Genomic DNA, 23920 nt, shown 5'->3' with positions numbered 1-23920 from the left:
TTGAAAAACCAACTAAAAATGTTTAACACTTAATCTGGGATCCTGTGTAGTTCACTCACATGCAAATCTCGTGCACTCAGTATCTATGGAATGAGCGAAATGGATGTGTTCCTACGAATGTTTGTTTATTCCATAAACACTAACTGAACGAGTGTGAACACTCCCGAACAGTGTGGTTTAAAAAGAGAAATTATATTTGTTCTTTGAAAATTCTCGCATATATAAAAAAAAATGTTTGGTGGACATGATGGACAAGGAAAGTATTTTATGAACAAAAAATGGTAAATGTATATCTAGAAGCTGTGACGAAATATTCTGCTTCCAGTAAAGATGTAAGACTTCGTTCAAGCTGGTACTGCAGGTTTGTGATACGAACGGAAATAAACTGAAGTTTATGTTCTTTTTCTGATAAATTATATTTATTGTGCAAACGTTAGCTGTACAAATGTTAAGAGTTTTCAGGGATGGATATTTGACAAACCTCCAGATTCCAAGCAATAATATTGTACAAATATAAACCAACAAAACAACAATAAACATCAACATAAACAAAGCAGTGAAACGCTAGCCCATGGAACATTTAGTCACTGTATGAAAACTGTAATACTGATGCGGTTTCATAGTTATATGAACGAAAAAGACAGAATTTGTGCCTGCGCATGTCAGCTGATCATGAGCAGAGGTCACCGGATGTCCAGAGCAAGACGGCAAGCCTTACAATTTGTTCCACTGCTGCCGGTCAGTTTCGATGGTTGCACGTGAAAGACAATATGGTGTCAGTGTTTGTCATGTACGCCTTCAATTGGCAAGATTTATTTCGGCATAATACTGTTGGTAAACCGACATGGACAAAATACTGAACTCTTCCGGTGCACCTTACCAAATTCTGAACAATTGTAGTGGTGATATGAGCAAGTGACTGGGTTGGATACAAAGCGCCATATTCTAGCTAAAACTGATTTTGATTGGGCAACATTCTACTCACGGCACACTAAGGGACACGTTATATCAACATGATTCCAAGCAAAGACAGATGCAGCTGCTACAAAGAAATACACATGCTTAAACTCTGGTAACAAATTGATTTAGAAACTTTAAACAGTACCAGCTTTATGTATTAGATATTATTCCCCTCAGCTCAATAACAACAAATCGACTTTGTGTTTGTTACTGGACTCACGTATGGGTTTATATATCACAGCAATTGTCTGTATATACAGGTTATCACATGGTTCAACAGGAGTCAATCTGTCAGACCTCCACTGACTATTCTTTTTGAAGACGTGAGACCAGAAGGTATCGAGCAATACAAAGACTATAGCGTGAGAAAACAGACATGTTCACAAGTACCAAATATTTTGCAAAAACACTATACGCTTCTATGCGTATCCTTCAAATCAATCCGCTGACCTCAGATGTCACAGTGCTTATGATACAAGATGCAAATTGTTCAAATTTCCTTGGGTAGAAATTGAGCACAATAATGAAAGTCCTAGGATTAAGTGTATGTCCCTAGCAGGTTGGCATCTGGAATATGGGTCCAACTTTGGGATCCATAGGGAATCCTTTCCTCATTCCCATACACCATTGGGAGTCGATGCGAAGACTGTTCTCCTTGACGGAGATGTCATGCTCCAGAGTGGCCTTGGTCTTCATGAGACGCGCCAGAGACAGCTCGGAGGACTTGAGACGTTCCTTCAGGATGCGGACAGACTCACGGATCTCGCTGACCTCACGCTGTAGTCTGAAAACACAAAAAAATCTCAAGAGAGGTGGTTTGCCTCGGATTCTAGTCATCTCAGTACTATATATAGGAGCAAATATGATTGGGAAACATTTTCTGATGGATGTTGCGACTTGATTTGTAAGTTACTATTAGCATTTACAGGTTCTTTCAGTCAGGGTATCTTGTACTATGATAGATGCATGCATGTAGTTTCTGGAGGTTCCGAATCGCCCGTACGTCGTACGCATCTGTCAACAATACCCCAGCATGACCTGTCTTGTGTTACTAGAAACTAGGAACTGTATACCAAGATGCGTAATCAAAACCAGGTCCTCGGCATGGCGAGGCATCTGTTTTAGCAAGGAGCTCATCCACATTGAAATTACATAGGAGTCCTGGTCCTGCCCTTTTCTTGACAAGATGGCCACATGAAGTATGTACCCTCCTAGTCTATATAATATACTTACGACTTCATCACGGGGTCGTTGCAGAGCTCCACGTGGATCCTCCTGGTTCGCTCGTCAAGACGGGTCTGAGCCACCTTCATTGGCAACTCTTTGTCCTGAATGGCCTTCCTCAGCAGCTCGATGTTCTTCTCCATGTCAAAGATCTCCTGCATGGTCTGGAGGAAGAAGGAGACAAGTGTTTACCAAGCAAATCGGACGGTACAGACACTCCAATACATCTGCATCTTAGACCCGTGAAGGTCCCGTGGTAGAATAGGCCTTCAGCAACCCATGCTTGCCATAAAAGGCAAATATGTTTGTCGTGAGAGGCGACTAACGGGATCGGGTGGTCAGGCTCGCTGACTTGGTTGACACATGGCATCGGTTCCCAATTGCGCAGATCGATGTTCATGCTGTTGATCAATGGATTGTCTGGTCCAGACTCGATTATTTACAGACCGCCGCCATATAGCTGGAATATTGCTGAGTGCGGCGTAAAACTAAACTCACTCACTCACTGATATCCTCTTTAACAATATAACATTTTACCCTCTGCAAGTGAGCCTGGAGCTTATTCCTGGCATCTGTAGTCTCACGGATCCTTGTGTTGAAGTTGTTGTTGACCGAGTTGAAGTTGTTCCACATCTCGTTCGCACATGCGCGGAGACACGTGTCAATGTCACCTCGCAGTCTCTCGGAAGCTGCCCTCTCCTTCTGTGAGCGGGCGATGTTCTCCTGCGTGTAGCGTGCCCAGGACACGGGGATGGTGAGGCTAGGAAAACACAAGACAGCATTCATAACAGACTGGACATCATCACTGCATCACTATGTTTGCTCCATTGCTCTGCAGGCAGAAATTTTTATTCATCGCACTACAAATCTTAAATTATGTAACAGTTCTGATGTTCTTCGCGAACGAGGCACGAAAAGTGGACGTACGTATTGTCGATGTTCTCAATGCCGGGGTAGTAGCCGATGCCGGCAGAACTGTTCCTCAGCTGCTGCATGCGGTCATCCAGGTTCTGGGCGTGGTTCTTGTCCTTGGCATCGATCTCCATAGCGTGCTGGGCAGCGCGGTTCATCCTAGAAAAGAGCAGATATTAGTGAAAGTATTGCAAAACAAACCACAGAGAGATAGAGTAAACGGTTGACAGTTCTGAGGTTTTTGAAGTATCAGGTCATCCTTTGTTACAATCGTTTGTTTATTATTATAATTTTCCAAGACGCTCTGGTGCCAAAGAGCGACAGTGTTCTGGATCCTTTGTTACAGTCGGATCTTCAGGTTGCCAAGCCCTACTATAGTGACGCTCAACTTATTTAAGTGGTTGACAATTTTTTTTCCATGATGATGAAAAATATCTTCTTAAACAGGGCCCACAGAACGAGTTCATCTTTACAAGACATGAGTTTCCGAGTCAGTTTCAAGCATTGATGTTGGTACTAGGTGTTAGCATCCTTGACCCCCGGTGTTAACATATTTAGTGAGGTGTTTCTTCAGGGGTCAACAAATTTGTTGAGGTGATTCTCGCGGCTGTCCACACATATGATAAAGTCTTTCTTGGCTATGTTACTCACTTGAGCTGGACATAAGCCTTCTCCAGGACCTTCTTCATCTTAGCCTGGCACTTCCTGATGATGTCAACTTCCTGGCAACACAATGATGGACAGTGTAGTCACCCCACATGCAAGTGGATAGGCTAGTAATTACTTGATAAAAGTACAGATGGTTCACTACATGGAACATTGCTATTTGGAAAATAGACATATATGGCTGATGTGATTTTCTCATGGCAAACTATACAGTAAGAGTGTATTAAGCATCTAATTAAAGCTCTATATTGCATTTTGTTGTCTTTTTGTTGTTGTTTTGCGTATAATATTATTATGGAAATTTGAAATGATTATAAGGTCCCGTGTTCTTAGTTTGATAAATGTACAACACTGTGTTTGCACCTACTGACCCTCACGAGTGTCCTCTCCACTTCATCATTGACGAGGTCAATGCCCTGCCTCTTCTCTCTGTGCATGAGACACTCCTCGGCCACGTGCAGGGGGTTGGCGGTGTCAGCGAGGGCCTTCTCCAGGGTGCGCTTGTACTCCTGTGACACACGTGCTTGAGTAACACGGCGCTATTCTATATATGCTCTAAATGAACTCAAGATACTGCACAACCTCAATAGCATGTAAGGTAAATATATTGGTAGTTTAAATTAACACGAAAAAATGCACTATAAAAATATGTCACGTCAAACACAAATATAGTTACCGTTACAATATTAAATTGGTCTGCAACAGTTTAAACGTTACAGTATATATCACTTGGTACTATGTAAGATGATGTGTATGTCGTAATATCTAGTGATGCTTGGTGTATACTGGCTACGTACTAGTATGTTGCAATACAGGAGGCTACAGAAGTTAAGGGAGTTTTAAAAAGCATGTATAGAAAGTGATAACGACAAGAATCTAAGTAAATATGTGAATGCACAACGACTAGATCTACAATGGCTGTAACGGAATACAATTCAAAGACAACATGTGAGGTAGTGTCACATTTGTTCTACATATTTCTTCTGGTCAAGCAGTCAGGACATGGACACAAGCAACAGTAGCCACCCCACATTACCTTCATATTCTCAGTCTCGGTGGCCATGGCGTTAATTTCATTGTTAAGTTCGCTCTTCCAGAAGGTGATGTCATACACCCTCTCCCCTGGTAGTAGGAAACAACACCATTGGTCAACTACATCTTACACCAAGGAACAACACGATTGGTCAACTACATCTCATAGAGAAAAACAACATCTGCTCATGTGCATACATACTGAGCCATAAAATGCATTGTCTGAGTCTACTGGCAGCGGCTTCTTCATCCTTTAGAAAAGGGATGGTGTAGGGGTGGAGGTTCATAGTACATGTACACTCGTTTTCAAGAGCGTTTCAATGGTCATTTGATAAACCTTTTAAGGATGTAAGGGAGGAATGGGGAGTGGGTACGATAAAGCGCCTATGGTTTGATATCTGTATTCTCAGCGCATGAGCAAATGTTTGAATGTGTATGAGTGAACAGGAGAAATAAGCGTGTAGTAGATTAGAGATGAGCGAAGAAGCGCTACTTATATATGGCCGTATACCTGAAGACTACCAGTGTCTCTTTCCAGACAATCTAGTTCTTTGTTAAGTTCGCTCTTCCAGTAAGCAATGTCAACAACCCGGTCGCCTGCAGGAACAGACGGACCGAAGGCATGAACCACAACACCGTACATAAACCCACTTGTTGGTATCATTTCATTTACACAAATACATTAATCATTATTAAGATGAGCAAAGTGGTTTACAAGCATTTCATAAATAGCATGGTAAATATGAATATCGAAGTAGTTAATCTTGAAGGAGTCGTTAGTTTCATGACCATTTCCTGTTCACAAGATGTCCCTAAACCCAGGCATGGAGGGTACTGTCTCACCTAGCCTCTTGGTGACGTCAGTTTGTCTGTTTCTTGTCCTGGCGTCCGTCTCCTTCACAGCCCTCCATGCGTCAGCTCGCAGTCGCTCGGCGAACGACCTCTCCTTCTCAGACAGGTTGAAGTTTAGGCTGTTGGAGTGGGACCAGTCGGTGTGGGTGTAGCGGGAGTACATGGTGCGACTGGAGGAAGAAACACGTCATTCTAACTCATCACTGGTGCTTGCATTCGTAATTACTCGCCTCTTTCCGTGACTTAGCATGACATGAGTAGTTACGAATGCGGTGCTTACACAAATATCGTGGAACTGACCGGGATGATATCGAGAACAGTGGTGGGTATATATTCGTTAGGATTAACCTCGCTGCCAACAGGTCTGTCACATAACGGGTATCAGCTTCAAGGACCGCCAAATCGATCACGGTCTGGGTGCTTAATGTACTGGTACAGTCCATGAACACGGACGGAACTAAATCTAAGACTGGTGCTAACAAATGTCCACATGGCTTCGAGTCGCATTAACGAAATAAAAATCGCTTTCTGTCAAATGGCCAGACAGGCTTTAAGCGTCAGAGGCCCACAGTGTTGGAGGTGGATTGATAGGGCACAGAAACACCTTCACTGAAATGAGGTAAGGGATGACGCTGAAGGTCTGGATGTCGTTGGACAAAGCGATCGTAGAGCTAAGATGAAGGTAACTCCCATACCTTAACAGAGGCTGAAGATAGTGCTAAAGTTGTTTTGTAAAGAAGCGCCCTGGTACTTACGTGGCGGGGTTGAAGTAAGACTTGGCGTGGCCAATGTCCATGGAACGTCCTCCAAGATGGCGGGAAATCGTCTTGTTGGTGACGTACGGAAGAAGCTTCGACATCTCGGGCGTCATCGGGGTGGCACTCCGTGTGCGTACAACGGTGGGTTCGTCAAAGTAGGACATGCTGGAGGAAATGAGGGGTCACACACAGTTACACCTACCAGAAGCTAAACAAACAAGTCAAAGTTCCACTTAAACATATTGTGGAGCTCGCGTACTCCCCATACATGTACGTGAAACCCTGAGGGATCATCTTTGCTATATTGAGGAACCTCGATATACGTATTGTGTTACTAATAAACACATATAAGGTGATCCACGACCTGACAAATGACCCCAATTTGCATACTTGGGAACACCCCACAGAACGATCCACTTGAAACAAGAGGGAGACAGGTTGTCTGATAAATATCGAGAAGTTTATTTTCCCCGTGCGTTTCACGCATGAATTGTTATAGTACACGCGATTTGGGAACAGGTACAATCCCAACGAACTGAATCAACACAATATACTGAGCAAATATGTTTAGGACCACCGATCCATTTCACGCAAATGACATTTTCCTGGTTTTTTTTAAACAAAATTGTGGAATATCTAAAATGCATGCCCCAATCATCTATTAGTCTTCGTCTTAACTAAATCTTTGCGTGGAATATCAGTATCTTATGCCTGAAATTGCAGTCTTATCATTCGAAGGAATATGCGGTGTTGATTTCATGTCACGGTTAGCATGTATTGCATAATCGTCATGCTACCTGTAGCAGCCAAGTGTACGCGCCCAATTCGTTGTACCGCCTCTCTTGTCACAAATGCGTTTAGTGCGCAGGATCATCTAATATGTGTCTAGCAGTAGGAACCTGCATGTTCATCCGAAATAGGCCCGTGAAGATCTGGGTTAGAATTGCACTTCAGCAACCCATGCTTGTCGGAAGAGGGGTCTGGCTCGTTGACACATGTCATCGTATCCCAGTTGAGTAGATCGATGCTCATCGATTGTCTAGTCCAGATTCGACCACCACCATATAGGTGGAATATTGCTGAGTGTGGAGTTTCACAAACAAACAGGTCACCCTAAATATAATCAGGAATCATTATATACTCAATACATAAGATGTGCGTTATGTTACCGACAACGGTTAACAAATGTAGTTTCCGACTTTTACAACGAACCATGATGACCACAAAAGGAAAAAAAAAACATCGATGAAAATGATATTACCTTGCTTACAGAATACAACCGGTTTTTAATAAATTTTCAAAGTTTTCATTAATTTGATTTTTGTGAACACAATAAGTCGGTCCAATAGGTGGGGATTACTGATACGTGACATTGTGTAGGTTGTAGGACAATTGTTTAGGATTGACCCAACCTAAGTCCCTAAGCCCGCATAACACCGGTTGAGTCCCTCCTGATAACACTGTGATAACCAGCATTACAGCCGGCAATTGCTGCCTGAGAGTTCTCAGTGCTTCCACTTGACACCGTCACTGACTACCTCACAACCAGGCCTTTAGCGACTGTAATTATTCCATTCGTGTACCGATTACGTCGAACGATCAAATCGAACACAGCAAACATTCTCCAGGGTTGGTGCCACCTCCCCCTGCATTGTCATATGTTTTATGCTATGTTCAAAGATGCGTCTATAATGAACCAGCCGTCCATGATGGAAACACGAACTGCTTCAATAAGAGCATCAGGTACACATACGTCCGGAAAGGTTTTACCAAACAAATATATATGGAATGTCTCGTCTCAGTAAGCAGTTCAAGTTGTCTCGCTGAAGTCACGGTAGATAGTCATCAGATCAATAGTGAACGAGAAAGAACACATCCAACTTTCAATATTAAGCATATCCATTCTTGTTCAATCAGTTGCTTATTTCGTATGAGAGACAAAGCATGATAAAGGTGGACATTGAAAAATAGCCTACACCAGTAAGGTTTGGTCAAACTGCCTTGCCCTATTCTCTTGAATATATTGTTATGCAAAAACCGTGAAAGTCCTTAAATTAAATAAACAAATTATAAAAAATGATAATAGTGGAAGTCAAAATCGAGAGCTTTCATTTACATGCTGTTTGCCGGTTAAAGAGGTGAGTGACTGAGTTTAATTTTAGGTCACTCTTATTAATATTCCAGCAATATAACGGAGGGTTGAAAAGGTGACCTGTAAGTAAAGGGTTTGGGAATTTAAAGTAAAAAGGGTAATTTAATTTGAATTACTGACCTACTTCGAACATTACCTTAAACTAAAAAAAATGTCCAAAGAAAATACGGGATAGGAGAAAGAAACGAATGCAAACTCGATCTCGTCACTATGTGGTCTGAATAATGACGTAAAATCCAGCTAAACTCAATAAAAAGAAAATCTTATATATAGCGTGTGAAATGTAGGATTCATTAACGTGAAGTGACGTGAACATAGAGACAACCCAGAAACATCTCTATGCTCATCAAATAGCATCTCCTAAAGTAGCAATCAAGCAGTGAAGTGGCGTGCTATGGCATATCTGACATTGGGGTACCAGGTTGTGGTGCCACACTAGGTTAACCTGAACTCAGACTAGTTGATCAGAAGTTAGAAAACTGGTATGTCACTTATAATAATGTTCGATTCACGATACGATTTATTTAACCAGGTCTACAGAACTGTGAGATGATACTTAGATCGTGTATAAAAGCGTATAAAATAATTATATTTTTTCTCGAAAAACATTTCGATTTCTCGAATTACCAGAATAAAATATTTTCCATTTCTCGAAAAACGAATATTTGAAGTACTTGCAGTGTACATTTCATGTTTGAATTATTTTCCATTCTCGAATAACATATCTGTAGTACTGTCCTTTTCTAGTATATCATCCATGAGGTATTTTCCCTCTCGGATGACATTAAGTTAACACCAGAAACAAACATGGTCACGCAGTCCGTATAACACTATCCTGTGTACATAAGCCGGTGGGTCTGGGACGGATGTATTGGCGCCTGTATCTGCAGATGTGTAAGTCTGACATCAAGACGTGTACAGCAACAAAACCTGTCACAGCGACAGGTTGGTATCGGAATGTTAGATGATCGACCACAAGCATCAGTGAATGAGATGTCACTATGGATGCCATGGATACATAACATCCTTATCTACATCTTATCTGACAGCGGAACTTCATCATCACTACTTCTTCACTGCGTTCTTTTATTCATAACCTAACACCGTCGTTGGTAACGATGACCACAGACATTCAAATTTAGGTGTAGGTTCCCTCAAAAGAAATTCAATGAAATGTCATCTACAAAATTGTAATAAAGTCATGGCGATATGAACAAACTTTGTGTGAGATTGCGTATTTCAACTGCCAGTCACCAATTGTAAAATGTTAAAAACTGATGGCCACAGGTGCTCTCTTTAGTAAATAAGTCAACGTTTGACTATACCTGCTATGTACTACAATGAGTTTCAGAAAGACTCACCGGCTCATGGCTGCTGAATGGCTTAAGCAGTATCAACACAGCGTCTGATGTGTTCTGCTGTAGTCGAACAAAATGCTTCTGGCGTCTGCAAACCTAATCTGCCCGAGCAACCATGTTGACACAGAGACTTCCTAGCAACAAGTCACGTGAACAGCGCGCGCAATATCACTTCCACTTCCGGTGAAAGTGAATTTTGAAAAAAAGTGTCATTTAAGCAGATTTGTCTTACATAAGTACAGGCCTCTCGAAATATTTGCCGCCCTTTGCCCAAGTGTCATCTGCTCATCGGGACCTGACATAACAATATCTTGATCATTTTCAAGTGACGTCAGCTCTCCAGACTAGAGATCGGGGTCTCCCTCGTCCGTTGCTGGGGGAGGTGATAAAGTATTGCATGATTTATTGCCCTCTGCCAGAAAGGAGATCAACATGTCATATATCTCTAGATAGTACGTCGTCCAGCACGAGGCCCTCAAGACCTACTCAAAAAGTCAAACTGATACCTCGCTATAATGGCCAAACGTCTAAGTAACACGTGCAAAGTCTTAGGAAAATGGAACAGTGATAATTAAATAGATGAGAGAGAAATTTAATGAAGACTTAATGATTCATGCAAGGAGGGGTCTGATCTATCAGCACCAAGACTCGATCGTAAAGCGTAAACATTATGAACGTAAGTATCATAAACTTTCTTCATGTATATATGTATATACATATATTCGTGAGGATTTACACAAACACTGCAAATACAAAAGGCATTTGTTAGTTCCATGATATTATACATTATATATAGGCAGTTAGGAACACAGCCGGCTATCGTGTATCGATCAAGTGTTCAATTGACTCCATGGCAACAAACGGCGTTGCTAGCTTTGCTTGAAAAATTAAACAGAAACGTTGTCTAATTACTCCCTTGCTGTTGTGAGCCTCATATATCCAAACATGATAAAGAGAAGTCAAATCCACCGTGCGCGTTCCTCTGTTAGGTCTGCGGCGAAACACGTGAGGGGCAGCGAAGGATATTTCAAAGGTAATAATCAAATATGGTGAAATCATCAATATGTATTTTATCACTGATCATGTATCATAGTTAGGTATACAGCCCAGCTGATCGATGTTCATATAAGAAAGTTCATTGAGTTGACACACAACGCGTTCACTCTTCTGTCGTGTTCGGATGTCACATGGGCGGAAGATGACACGAGCGGTGTATTGTGACGTTGTTGTCGCTTCTATATAATTGATATAATTCTATTCACTAGAGATGTTACTTGCTTTCTTCCCCCGCATCCCCGTGTGTTCCAGATGGTTTGCCAGAACCCCAGGCGAGACCCCTGGGATGATGTTGCCTTAGCAACCAACGTATCTTCACTTGCTTTATCGTCAACCATTCACTTTTTCAAGTTTATATTTCTTTTAATGATTTGTATGTTTATTGACAAGAAACTTTCCATGCATTTTTTCGTGATCTTTTCGAACATTTAATGGATTTCTACCTTTGAACATTTCATAATCGAAGATAAGGGTTAAGTGATTGATCCATTACCTTAAGTGTATGTACGTCACGACCAGTCACCTAGGTAACAAAGAATCAGGTTTTACGAGCTTTCGGTCACCTTCGGTTGTCTCTGACATGACCAAGGAGGAAAAGTTGAATATGAAACAATTTACGAGAGCGCCACAAGATTCTTGTTGACACATAACCTCGATTCAACAGCACTTGCGTGGATATAAGTGTTTGTACTACAATCATGAAGGTTTAATGTATTAATTTGTCCGTGTGAGCTTATGGCTCAGCGAGCAACAATCCGCACCCGCCCTTCTTCGGGGACAGTGTGTTGACGGACGATCTGACTGTATGAGTCTAAGGGACTGTTCCCATTCACATGTACCACCACGTTATTACAGATGAAAAACCTGACATGAATTCAGAAGCGTACATTTCATATAAAAATACCAATGGTTATTAACCATACACGCAGGGGACTTTGTACGTGAAAGGGATTTATAGTCTCAGAATACAGGCCGCCCGGGCTATCTCTCGGACAGGACAAACTCGGCCAGTCTAGGCAGCAACCGTAGCGGCACTACCTGGGCAAAAGGTGGCGTCCCTTTAGTCAAAAACATTGAATTATGGATCGCTTTCAAAACTGACTCTTTCACCGAATACTACCATAACTGTTTGAGTGTCTAGAGGATCCTTTTAATGGTCTAACGCAACCCAAGAGCAAATTCCTAAACTAACGTTTAGAGATTCTCGAGGCCTTGTAGTATACGTCATCCTCCTCTTAACGCGTTGGGATCACAGTTGAAGTCAGAATCGGTTGATCGCGAGTCAAAGGGGTTTCTGACCTGACTTCCCCCCTGACTGCATGTCGAGACAAATCACCGACTTAGATCCCAGATCAATATACTCTCCGACACGCATATCGGCATCCACTAGGGTATACTCACATACATAATACATCAACTACTTCCGGTAGAATAGCAACTCAAAGAGAAACACTGGTTTTGTGTAAACTATACGCGTGTTCTATCGACAGTGATAGCGTTACGGTGAATCGTCTTTCATGTGTAAGGAAGAGCTTTTTCTGCAGAACATGCATCATTTAAACAACTACTTCCCGGATATACACACATCCTCGTGACAAAGTCAAGTATTTGTAATACACATTCGACTGAAAGTCATCAGTACTCTGATTATGCTAACCAATTTGACCAATGCTATTAATTCGTAATGGAAGTAAGTAACTGCAGTTTTAACGTCCGTCTGTTGGGACAGGATTAAGTCTGTTAAGTCTACAAAACTGAAATTTCAACATTTCAGCAGTGTACTTTCTTATACGAACGGGGCTAAGAATTTTCTTGCAGTCTGTTTTAGAAACTTACACAGACCATTGTGAGGGATCGTCCTGCACTACAAGGTAATATCTTGCCGTTGCGTTATTTGTACACCGTTCTGTTGCGTTGTGGGATGTTGTCTTGGACAAAACCAGCAATACATTACACGTTTCTATTGGCCTTAACGATATGGTGCATCAGTCTTTCACGCTCTTAAACAATCACCACAATGCAGGTGATACTTGGATATCTACACCCGCGTTCCTGTAGTCGTCGGTCGCAGAGAATTGACCTACTAGCGGTTAACGTGGCCTCTTGCAATCTACCCGTAATCTCAACAAGCCGGGCGCGCTGCAGAAGGTCAGGACGTGTGTAATCACACCTAGAGGAACAATGCTTCACTCACGACAACAATACCCTTTAACTTTATTAGTTGGCCCAATAGTATAAATACATATTAGACTAACATTTGAATTCCGGGTTATTTGCAACACAGCGTATGTCTATAGTTAGTCATGCAAAGCTTATAGATAGGTATCGAGGCTTGGGAACTTTGTTCGTCTCAGCCAATATTTGTAAATGAATTTAAGGATATGAATACAGCTGTCAGCAAACTGATCTGCGACAGACAGGGACGTGGTTGAGTCTATAGAGGCCTCCTGAACCAAACATGTTACCTGTCTTAGTAGCGGTGCACGCAGTGGTGGCGCCACCTAGTGGGAGGGACCTGTTCCACTGTAATAACCCTGGGACTGACAGAAGATCCTTGCTTTTCAGGCGATGTAAACGGTGATTCAAAAGCATGTATCTACCCTGTGTGTCTTTAATTCACTGCTTAATCACACGCCTTTGCCTCGCCGCGAGGATGACGTGACCGAAACTCATGTTTAACTACCCGAGTATTGTGTACAGAGGCGTGTAAGTATAGATTAATGATTAAATATCAGTTCTCACATGGGTTACAAAATAGCATGATCAGCACGTTGAGTTTTAGCGGTTGGGTAAGATTGTTTACTGACCCGTTATATGTCTAATATGTGAGGGAAATGGATGTGGGGCGGCAGTTAGGTGGGAGTGTGGCGGTAGGATTGGGTTGGCTTCTTGCGCTGCGGTGTGGGGTTGTTTGGTTAGTGACAGGAAATTTAATGTCGCGTTTCATTTTTTCAACCAAATAGTGACGATCGATTGCAAAAGGCAGTTTCGGTGACTCAGGACCGCTTACTTGAACCAGTCACTGCGACTAGTGAGTCAGATATATTAAACACTTGATGGGTCATTGTGGCCATTTGGTGACTATTACACTGTTTAGTCCCTTTGTCAACATCAGTGCGAAAACAGCATTGTCGTTTGCGTTCTCCGACTCTTACATTCCTATAGACTCACCACTACTTGCCTCGCATATGCTCTGTGTGATGAGAAGGTGAATAAACCTACAGTGTCGCCATCATCCTCTACACTACATTGCTAGGCAGGCACACATTCAGTCACGTTGTAGATTTTGTTTTGTGGGCCTTAACAATTTGTATTTTCCTTGATTACCTTTATCCGTCTTTTCAACCGGTTTAACATATGAATACTACATGTAGTCAGGACTGACTATCTTGAAAGACAAGTATTTTCTCTGTTGTAAGAAACCATGACTTGGTCTCACTGGAAAGGATTTGATAGCAGTTCAGATCAGATGCCAACCAACAGGGGTTGTTATATCCACGTTACGAGGCGGCCAGCAAAAGCAATTCCCCGGGAATGTTTTTATTATTGATAAGGAATGTTTTGATATCTTAAAAAACGATTTTTCACTAAATGTTTATTAAAACTTTTGAAATTTTTGTCAACATCGATGCCCTCCTTAGATGAAAAGAGGCCTTCGTCATACATATCATATATGGGATCAAATGATGAACAAAATGATCATAATTAGATGGTAGTGATGACAGAGCATAGTTATAATAAGTCCCACAAAATATCCATGATCACCATCTTGTTTTTATTCAGTATATATTGTGGTGTAGTAGATTGTGGGGAAACGCAAATATAGCAAGAAACTTGGGATAACTGACTGGCAACAGTAATCATGAATACACACGTACACTGAGTGTGAGACGAGTCGTGCATGACTTGTGTGTGTAACCTGAATACATCGACATTGGAGGGGCGCCTGTACTCTGTCACTTGTGATATCGCATGCAATTGGCGTTATTATGTAAGGGAGATAACCTATTGTTATATCGATCACAGAAATCAATAATACTATTGACGGGTATAGTCCCACGAACAAATAGACTTAACCCTCCACCGGGAGATCTAGCCACTTTACAGATGGCCGACAAACGAGCAGTCACCTAACACAGCCTTTGATTTACTGTGTTAGTTGATCACATACTGGATCATGCCTAATGCTTACATACACATCATTGTGTGAATTATGTGCCCTTGTCTCCTGAATATATACTGAACAATCACCGATAGTGCTCTCAGTTGAAAATTCGCTTTAGTGGATTACCAAGGAAATGAAGTGCTGAACTAGCTGAGAGATCAGATAAAATGATATATTACCCGCTTACATAATACACCAACCAATTGAAAACAGTTTTGAATATATCAGTATTATCCTCATGACATAAAAGTTAACAAAACATTTGACATGGAGACACAAAGTTTGACATTTAAAAAACCCGACGTCACTGACTGGAGACCTCCGTGCAGCCCCCATAAGTGACAGTGATAAAATGGAGTTAGGTCATCAAGGGATTTCAGTCATTGATTTAGCACGTAGTATTTATGGTATCTGATTTGACTTAACATAGATAAAGTCATAAAAAATGTAGATTTAATATATCTACTGTCTCATGTCTACCCACAACCACGGACTGAAATATCTGTAGGCCATACAAGAGTTCACCTCAGACGAACATATGACCCTAGCAGTGCGTGTTATCTTCCTAGTACATATAAACAAAACATCTTTACCAAGTTACATACATAAGGAATATAAATTACCTGAATACATGTTTCAATTAATTTAGCAGTTTCAAAAAGTTATAAAATTAAATAACTACCAGTTCGAGTTCGGTTGCTAAGGACATGGTGTCTGGTTGCTATGTATCTGTAGCTTGAAATGAAGAACTGTCATTAAATCTAGCAAGGTGTTTTTAGCCTTACAACATTTATCCATGCGTTAAGTAATTAAAATATTAATAGTTTATAAAATCTAGAGTAATAGCGCGCATTGAACTCACCTGGTAAAGAGCCGGTAGCGTCTGACTATGGCAGGTGCTGAGCGTTAGTGTGTGACTGGCTTGCTGACGGACTCGGCCTTTGTTAGATCGTTGCCTTGATATCGCTGGCTATTTATACCGGGGCCAATGATATGGCTGGCTTCATACTCTAAACTGTTACTTACGCAGTGTTATGGACATCGGTGGTATTATTTCTGTAAGAGAAAGATGAAAATGCATTGTGTTAGGAATTAATCCCATATCAACTGTTTTGCTTAAGCCAGATTTCACGCAGTGACGGTGTAGTTAGGCCTGTCGTTAAGAGGACTAGGAGATAAGACGGTAACTCTAAGGTAACTTGGTATATAAACGTAGGTCTGTATGTGTCTGGCACTCAGTCCTCAAGTCCCAGTCTCCTCAGAGGAAAACCTGTAGTCTATCAGGTAAGATTGGCACCAACCAAACTGTGAAAAATGTGTTCAAATCCAACCATACCTGCAGATTTTCTGCAGTTGAAAATCATTTTGTGGATCATCCTGAAAATTGGATTATGTGTTGTATAATTATATTCTGAAACAGTTTTAGTAAGGGGTTTCTATTCGGGAATGTTTTTTGTCCAATGACATATCAGGTGCCGATTTTGACTGGTTTTGGCAATAGAGGTGCATATAGTCTGTATGTAAACTTTACGAATGACGTGTGCTTTCATCACGAAACTTTTCATCTGAAGTCTATACGAATCTCGAAGCAATCAATAACTAGTTCTTATCTCACGTATTCATTTACCTATTGAGGGAGATGGGTTAGTTTAGTGGGTAAAGTGTTCGCTCGTAACGGCAAAGACCCGGTTCGATACCATGCATTGGTACAAGTGTCTTTCACCGTGATATTGCTGAAGTATTGCTAAAAGTGGCGTAAAACTATACTCCCTAATTTATTTACTGTCCCCTCCCCATCCCGCATCCCAAACCCATCGATCCCCTCGACCGCCCTCACCACCTATACCGGGACAGGGGTAATCTCAGTAGATACATACAGTGTGTGGTATGTTAAACTAAATCGTTTGGCCTGCCTTGAGCGATATCAACATCACGTCTTGTTTTACAGACCCGTGAAGGTCCCGGGGTTGAATAGGCAACCCATTCTTGCCATAAAAGGCGACTATGCTTGGCGTAAGAGGTGAATAACGGGATCGGGTGGTCAGGCTCGCTGACTTGGTTGACACATATCATCGGTTCCCAAATGCGCAAATCCATGCTCATGTTGTTGATCACTGGATTGTCTGGTCCACTATTTACAGACCGTCGTCATATAGCTAGAATATTGCTATATATTGAGTGAAGCGTAAACGTAAACCAACTCCCTCACTCACTCACTCACTCACTTGTTTTACAACACAGCTGTACTTGTGATCATTAACACTTGGCCTGTGTCCCCTGGTCACCTCGTCCACATCAACACTGGTCATAGTTAGACATCGCCCACACCTAGGTAATTAAGTCTTTAGAAAGACACAAACAAATGTTTACCAACAAAAGGGAAATGGATCAGGCCAATCCGGCCCATGCGGGTCTGGCGAGTGAAGCAAACACTGATTGCTACATAAGTGGTAGAACAACTCTGAAGGCATGTTCACGGGGTTTCTTACGTACATAATCAATACCTGTCCCTGTTTACTGAACAGTACATATGTCAGCATGATCGATACTGCGTGAATTATTTATCGATCAACTTGATCTACTATTGATCACACCAGTATCATCATTTTTATTGGTCAATTGCGTATGTATGAGAATGTATCACAAAAGTCACATGACACTTTTCTCTTTATGTACACCCAGCATTATGACAGCATTGACATTATTGAATAACATGAAAATCGGGTAATGGCCATTGAAACATTTCATGTCTAAATTCCTGTAAATGAATCCTTGGGGTGACAACACCAGAGTACACTCTGTTCTCAAGTCGAAGCCACTCACGTTATACATACGTCAGATTAGATCTCCCCTATTTCATTTCGTCACGGATTAGCGTTAACCCCTGCACTTGCTTTCAGTCTCAACAATTCAGTCGGGTACGATCGGTTTACTCAATGTTGCCCCAATACAAACATTGACTGTTGAATGCACGAGTCAGTCAGTGAGACTATTGTTGGAACTCAACTCAAGACCATAAAAAAACCCTCTAGCGTTAGTCAATCGGGTTCCTAACAATGTTAAATTATGTACGGCAAGCATTATCACAAACGCTCTTGAGGATATGTAAAGGGTGGTAACTATGCCTTTATCTTATGTTGTTGTTGTTGTTAAGTGAAGTGAATGGTAGTTAGAATTGTTGAACCCAGTGAAGATTGCCGCCTATCACAACTTAATGTTGTCTCCACTTCAAAAAGGGGAGTAACTCTCATTCTCCACCGTGATTTCAATACACCATTGCCCAGTGAGCCGTGTAATATTGCTAGTATATACTAGAACTACAGTATCAATACGTGTCCTACTGTGTGTTCCATGAGCACACAACTATATTCTACTCAGCCCACAAGTGTGAATCACAAAATGTGTTGAATGGCATGAACAGTGCTGTTTGAAGGGGCGAAGCAATCCTGTAGACCTTTGCAGCTGTGCTAATAATCTGAGTTTTATATTTAATTAATTGTTAAATGTAGTCCATCAGATAGTTTACATAACCCAAACTGTTTTGTGGAACCAAAAGGGGTAATCACATTCATGTTTTCCGAGAGCAAGGCTGATGGCTAGAGGGCAGTGATGTTTCCCTTTACAATATACGTACTTCAATATTACTTCTTACATCTAATGATTTCTACTGTAATCCTCATCTTGAATAATATGTAACTGGATACTCGTTAAGTCCAAAGACCAGTGATTACCTTCGCAGTAAGCGGGATCAACTATATACCTCATGATTGATACTCTTTAACCTTGCTATAAAATATTGGCCATGACGTCATAGCGGACACAAAACGACGCATGGCAAGACATTGACCTCTTCTTGACCTTGCAACACGGCTCCGACCAACTGCTATGACTGGGTTCCATGGCTAATTATAATTATACAGATTATAACCATGGTGTTTTCACACCTGGTTGCGTTTCATGCGATTACCAGTTTGGCAAGGTACCAAGTTTGATATCTTGCTTCTGGTAATCCGATCCGGGTGGAAAGTTGGAGGTAGGTGTTAGGTGAAGTAACGATCGCGTTCGATCAACACTTGATTGGGAGGCCATTCAACCGTGCTGTTAACAGACTATGTATCTATGTACAGTTCAGTGCTCACTTCTGGAAGGTTTCCTCATGGACCTCTCGCCTCCGTTGCTAGCTCAGGTGGAACCTATACCCATGCAAGATGTCCTTAATTTGTTCTGTGTTAAATATATGGCTCTTTCCTTTCAGCATGTCTTCATACGAGTTCCCATCCATTGCCCGAACCAGCAGTGCTACACCAATGATGGGGGCCCTGCCCTATGTGGCCGACAAGACGGTCACCCGCCATCTTGGTGGTGCAGGCGGGGCTCATGCCAAGTCGTACTTCAACCCAGCCACGTGAGTTCATCTTACCCCATCTGTCTCACACTACATCCTTGATGTCCCTCAGATCTGAACTTCCCCTAGGAGATAAGCATCATGTGTTGGTCAATTTCCGAGTGTATTTGAATATATGAACAACGGAAATTCATTTGGAACACCAGGGAAATTGGCCAACACATGATGTTTGCCGACATTGTAAACTCAAAAGTAAAACAAAAGGCCCACATAGCTTTTACTGTCTGCTCTCATTTACAACACGTACCGGTACAGCAGCTTGCGTATTAATAGACGATATAATATGAGTGTCAATGTCAAACTATGTTTATGACTCGAGTACATAAATGTTGATATTTCCCGGCCGAGATCGAGGGATATACCAATATATAGGCACGAGTGTCGTAAACATAGTATGATATGGGCGTAAATATAATATTCTGTTTATTACCGAAAGTCGTCAAATTTAGGAAAATGAACCCAACTCTACTTTCAAACACAGGTTGGCTACCCACCGTTGCCGCACGAAGAACGCAACGCCACAGAAGACACGTGACATAGCATTGTTCATGGCGTCACGTCACCAAGACAAAGTGATATTTGGCCCTAGGGCATTATGAGACAAATATGAACCCCGATATGTTCGCCGTCGTAAATAATAAATTGCGATATGGTAGCATCTGGAACTTCTTATTTGTGACGTCATTACGACTTTAAGTCACAATATGATTTGAATGACGTCATCACTACTGAAGACGCAACAATACAATATATTATTGTGTACGAATTTTGTACGTGTCAAAACACAGCGAATGGCTGTATTCCGGGAATACCTTTCAATAAAGTTTTTCAGCTAGTCAGATTGAAGACCGCGGAGACTTTTGGGGTAAGATTTCGAAGCTTTCTTAGCGTTAAGACAGGCGTAAGTGCCATACATTAACATGCACTTACGACAATCTTAGCGCTAAGAGAGCTTCGAAAATCCAAGCTTTGGTTTACTATTCTAACTAACCATACCTGCATATCCACGCACTACTCAGCCCGTGTCTCATTTTGACCTTGTGGAAGGTACCAGCAGTACTTATCAACTATGATTTGGCAGATATTTACTTTTTACTCGTCAAATTTCTTTCCATCATGTACAGTGTGGTAATATACCTACTCATTTGTCAACATCAACAGCAACAGCGTCAACGCCCGCTACACCCATTCCGACTGGTCCCTCTCCAACAACGTCAACTTCAGTATGTCTGATAAAGAGAGGGCCTTTGCCGAGCAGGTGCGCGCTGACGCCTGGCAGACTGTGAAGGAAACGGATGCACAGACCAGGAACAGACAGACTGACGTCACCAAGAGGCTAGGTGAGTCACTTTATAGTCCCTTCCTCTTGATTGAAACCCATCTACTTATGTAAAGGTACATGTTATCTCCAAGTTAGAACTGATACAGATTGGCTGAATATAACCTTTCCCTTGTAGGGGATCGTGTGTATGACATCGCCTTCTGGAAGACCGAACTGAATAATGAGATCAGCGCCATGGCCACCGAGACAGAGAACCTGAAGGTGAGGTTTTAAGTCATGCGGAGTGATCAACTGCATTGTGTCCTTTGTTCTCCATCAGAAGCTTGTGATAGACTGGTTACATGATGGTATCCTATTTCATCATTTTTCAACTGAAAAAGAGACATATTGACAATAATCCTCTATATTTGGAATTATACACAGAAACTTTCCCATACATTCTAGGAGTACAAGCGCACCCTAGAGAAGGCCCTCGCTGACACCGCCAACCCCCTGCACGTAGCTGAGGAGTGTCTCATGCACAGGGAGAAGAGGCAGGGCATAGACCTCGTCAATGATGAAGTTGAAAAGAGTCTTGTGAAGGTCAGTCCGAGAACTGTGGGTGCTGTCGTAATCCCAACATTTGCCATCTATCAAACGTTTTATTTGTAACAACAAACAGACACACATTACAGTCTGTAGATGAGGCCTGTGTTTGTTAGTAATTGTTTTGTAACAGATACATCTGTATAACCACTCTTGTCTAACGCGACAAAGTGTATGCCACCTGTACAACCATGAAATCATGTGCAATGACTACACTGTCCATCACTGTGTGTTACCAGGAAGTTGACGTCATCAGGAAGTGCCAGGCTATGATGAAGCAGGTGCTTGAGAAGGCTTTCGTCCAGATCAAGTGAGTAGCTAACACAAAAGAAAAGAACGAACGGGTGCAGTGGGTAACGTCTTGCCATCTCACGTCTTCTGTACAGCAGACAGATCATCCAGGCACTCAGCTTAGTTGGCAAAAACAGTGAATCGTCTTTCCGTCGTCATGTCAGTCATGTCTTGGTTGGTGGTTGACGGGCAGTCACGCCCAGACATTGGTTCATCACAGCAACCGTGCATGTCCAATAAAAAAGTAATCCCCATTTAGTCGGATGGGCAAAATACTGCCTTTGGGAATGCTTTGAAAGTTTAAAGAAGAACTCAATACCAATATATGTGAGAGGAAATATGTAGCTATTACCTGTTGAAGCGAGCGATGTCGGAAGTTCACTCTTCATCTTCTAACCTCCAGGATGAACCGCTCTGCCCAACACGCTATGGAGATCGACGCCAAGGACAAGCACCACGCCCAGAACCTGGATGACCGCATGCAACAGCTCAAGAATAGTTCAGCTGGAATTGGGTACTACCCCGGCATTGAGGCCATCGACAACACGTAAGTGAACTGTCACTTCAACACATCTCTTAAGACACCCTGTGGTTGTAAGTATTCCGAGTGCGATATTCGTTGCTGATGGCACTTTCTCTGTTGTAGAATCACCCTCCCAGCATCTTGGGCGCAGTACACCCAACAGAACATCGCACGCTCTCAGAAAGAGAGGGCGTCGTCCGAGAAACTCCGCGGGGCCATCGATACCTGCCTCCGTGAGTGCGCCACCAATATGTGGAGCAACTTCAACACCGTCAACAACAACTTCAACACCCGTATCCGAGAGTCAGAAGACGCTAGAAACAAACTACAGGCTCACCTGCAGAGGGTGAGTTGCAAGTTGCATGAGCAGTCTTTTTCAAGGACGCAGTGATTGTTGAGCCACATACTGGCTCACTGGTCCAGACATGTCCAAATTATTTCGAAAGTTTGTCCTGAATTTACCGAGCAGCCTTAACCTTGCAGCAACTATGCCACAAAAACTGCTCACAATTTTGAATAAATCTACCAAATGTTACAAAGACAAAAGCAAATTTTGTCACATCACGTGACCTTTGCACTCGCTGAATAACTCTTGTTCCACTTCTTCCAGACAATGCAGGAGATCTTTGACATGGAGAAGAACACTGATTTGTCAAGTTTCAATAAATCTACCGAATGTGACAAAAACAAATGCGGTAGATTTAGTTTTCAGTACATGACGCCCGCACTCAGAAAATAAAAAAAAGAACTCTTCTTCCTTTCTTTCCAGACAATGCAGGAGATCTTTGACATGGAGAAGAACATCGAGCTGCTGAGGAAGGCCATCAAGGACAAGGAGGCGCCAATGAAGGTGTCCCAGAGTCGTCTTGACGAGCGAACCAGGAGGATCAATGTGGAGCTCTGCAACGACCCCGTCATGATCTCGTGAGTAGATTTCCGCAAAACAACGCAACATCTCATTACTACGCACAATGTATATGAATATAGAAAATACATAGTATTTATACCTAAGATGAATTAATGCTAAATATTCTTCTCTTCAACTGCAGGCTGCAAAATGAAGTGCGCGAGATCCGCGAGTCTGTCCGCATTCTGAAGGAACGTCTCAAGACCTCCGAGATGTCTCTGGCGCGTCTCATGAAGACCAAGGCCACTCTAGAACATGACATCTCCGTCAAGGAGAACAGTCTTCGTATCGACTCCCAATGGTGTATGGGAATGAGGAAAGGATTCCCTATGGACCCCAAAGTTGGACCCATATTTCAGATGCCAACATGTTAGGGACTTGCATCAAGACAATGATAAATCGACTCTAGTCAGTCAGCATTCATTCACCTGAGTTCCAGTTAGTCTGTACATACATCAGCAAGTACATTGTAAATTATCACACCTGGTCTTTTGACTTTGATAGCTGTACATGTTTTCAAATAAAATGATATAAACTAATACGTGATGTCCTTTATTCTTTGAGAACATGGTAAACAGTCACGATCATACATCAGTGCAACTATCTGCATTGGACACTGTTTCCTGAGACAACAAGAAACGGGACATTGGATTATTTTCTTTTAGAGGATACACTGTATGGGCGGCTAAATGAGTATGTTTGGAAAGCTCTTGAGAAGAAGAGTAAACCGTTTGCGATCATTTACCAATGCCACTAACTGCACAATTCACTGTTTCCTAGGGCTACGGGAGG

The 23920-nt window shown here is 42.1% G+C and overlaps 2 protein-coding genes across 7 annotated transcripts; one reads left to right on the top strand and one right to left on the bottom strand.

Moving 5' to 3' along the window:
• Positions 1-400: 400 nt before the first annotated feature.
• On the bottom strand, positions 401-16304 carry LOC137261007 (tektin-3-like). Of its 4 annotated transcripts, none has more exons than XM_067798621.1 (10): positions 15998-16304; positions 6402-6569; positions 5638-5816; positions 4799-4884; positions 4134-4271; positions 3748-3818; positions 3112-3255; positions 2722-2944; positions 2194-2348; positions 401-1744 (listed from the first exon to the last, which is right to left on the bottom strand). In XM_067798621.1, exons 2-10 carry the CDS (start codon positions 6566-6568, stop codon positions 1513-1515), a joined length of 1395 nt encoding a protein of 464 aa, XP_067654722.1. In that variant the 5' UTR covers position 6569; positions 15998-16304; the 3' UTR covers positions 401-1512. The 4 variants fall into 4 exon arrangements, with proteins under 4 accessions (XP_067654722.1, XP_067654723.1, XP_067654720.1 ...); XM_067798622.1 differs by lacking the exon at positions 4799-4884 and adding an exon at positions 5306-5391 and having other exon boundaries at positions 15998-16081; XM_067798619.1 differs by lacking the exon at positions 15998-16304 and adding an exon at positions 9918-10053.
• Positions 10870-23667, top strand: LOC137261009 (tektin-3-like). 3 transcript variants are annotated; one of them, XM_067798624.1, is made up of 10 exons: positions 10870-10947; positions 19391-19540; positions 20702-20880; positions 20998-21083; positions 21267-21404; positions 21647-21717; positions 22102-22245; positions 22345-22567; positions 22991-23145; positions 23271-23604. In XM_067798624.1, the coding sequence occupies exons 2-10, from the start codon at positions 19392-19394 to the stop codon at positions 23500-23502; spliced, it is 1377 nt and encodes a 458-aa protein (XP_067654725.1). In that variant the 5' UTR covers positions 10870-10947; position 19391; the 3' UTR covers positions 23503-23604. The 3 variants fall into 3 exon arrangements, with proteins under 3 accessions (XP_067654725.1, XP_067654726.1, XP_067654724.1); XM_067798625.1 differs by lacking the exon at positions 10870-10947 and adding an exon at positions 13660-13676; XM_067798623.1 differs by lacking the exon at positions 10870-10947 and having other exon boundaries at positions 19255-19540; positions 23271-23667.
• The last annotated feature ends 253 nt before the right edge of the window (positions 23668-23920 follow it).

This window comes from Haliotis asinina, chromosome 14 (genome assembly GCF_037392515.1).
Source record: "Haliotis asinina isolate JCU_RB_2024 chromosome 14, JCU_Hal_asi_v2, whole genome shotgun sequence".
Classification (NCBI taxonomy): domain Eukaryota; kingdom Metazoa; phylum Mollusca; class Gastropoda; order Lepetellida; family Haliotidae; genus Haliotis; species Haliotis asinina.
The sequence above is the reverse complement of the archived record's forward strand: the minus strand, read 5'-3'. Positions and strand labels throughout refer to the sequence as shown.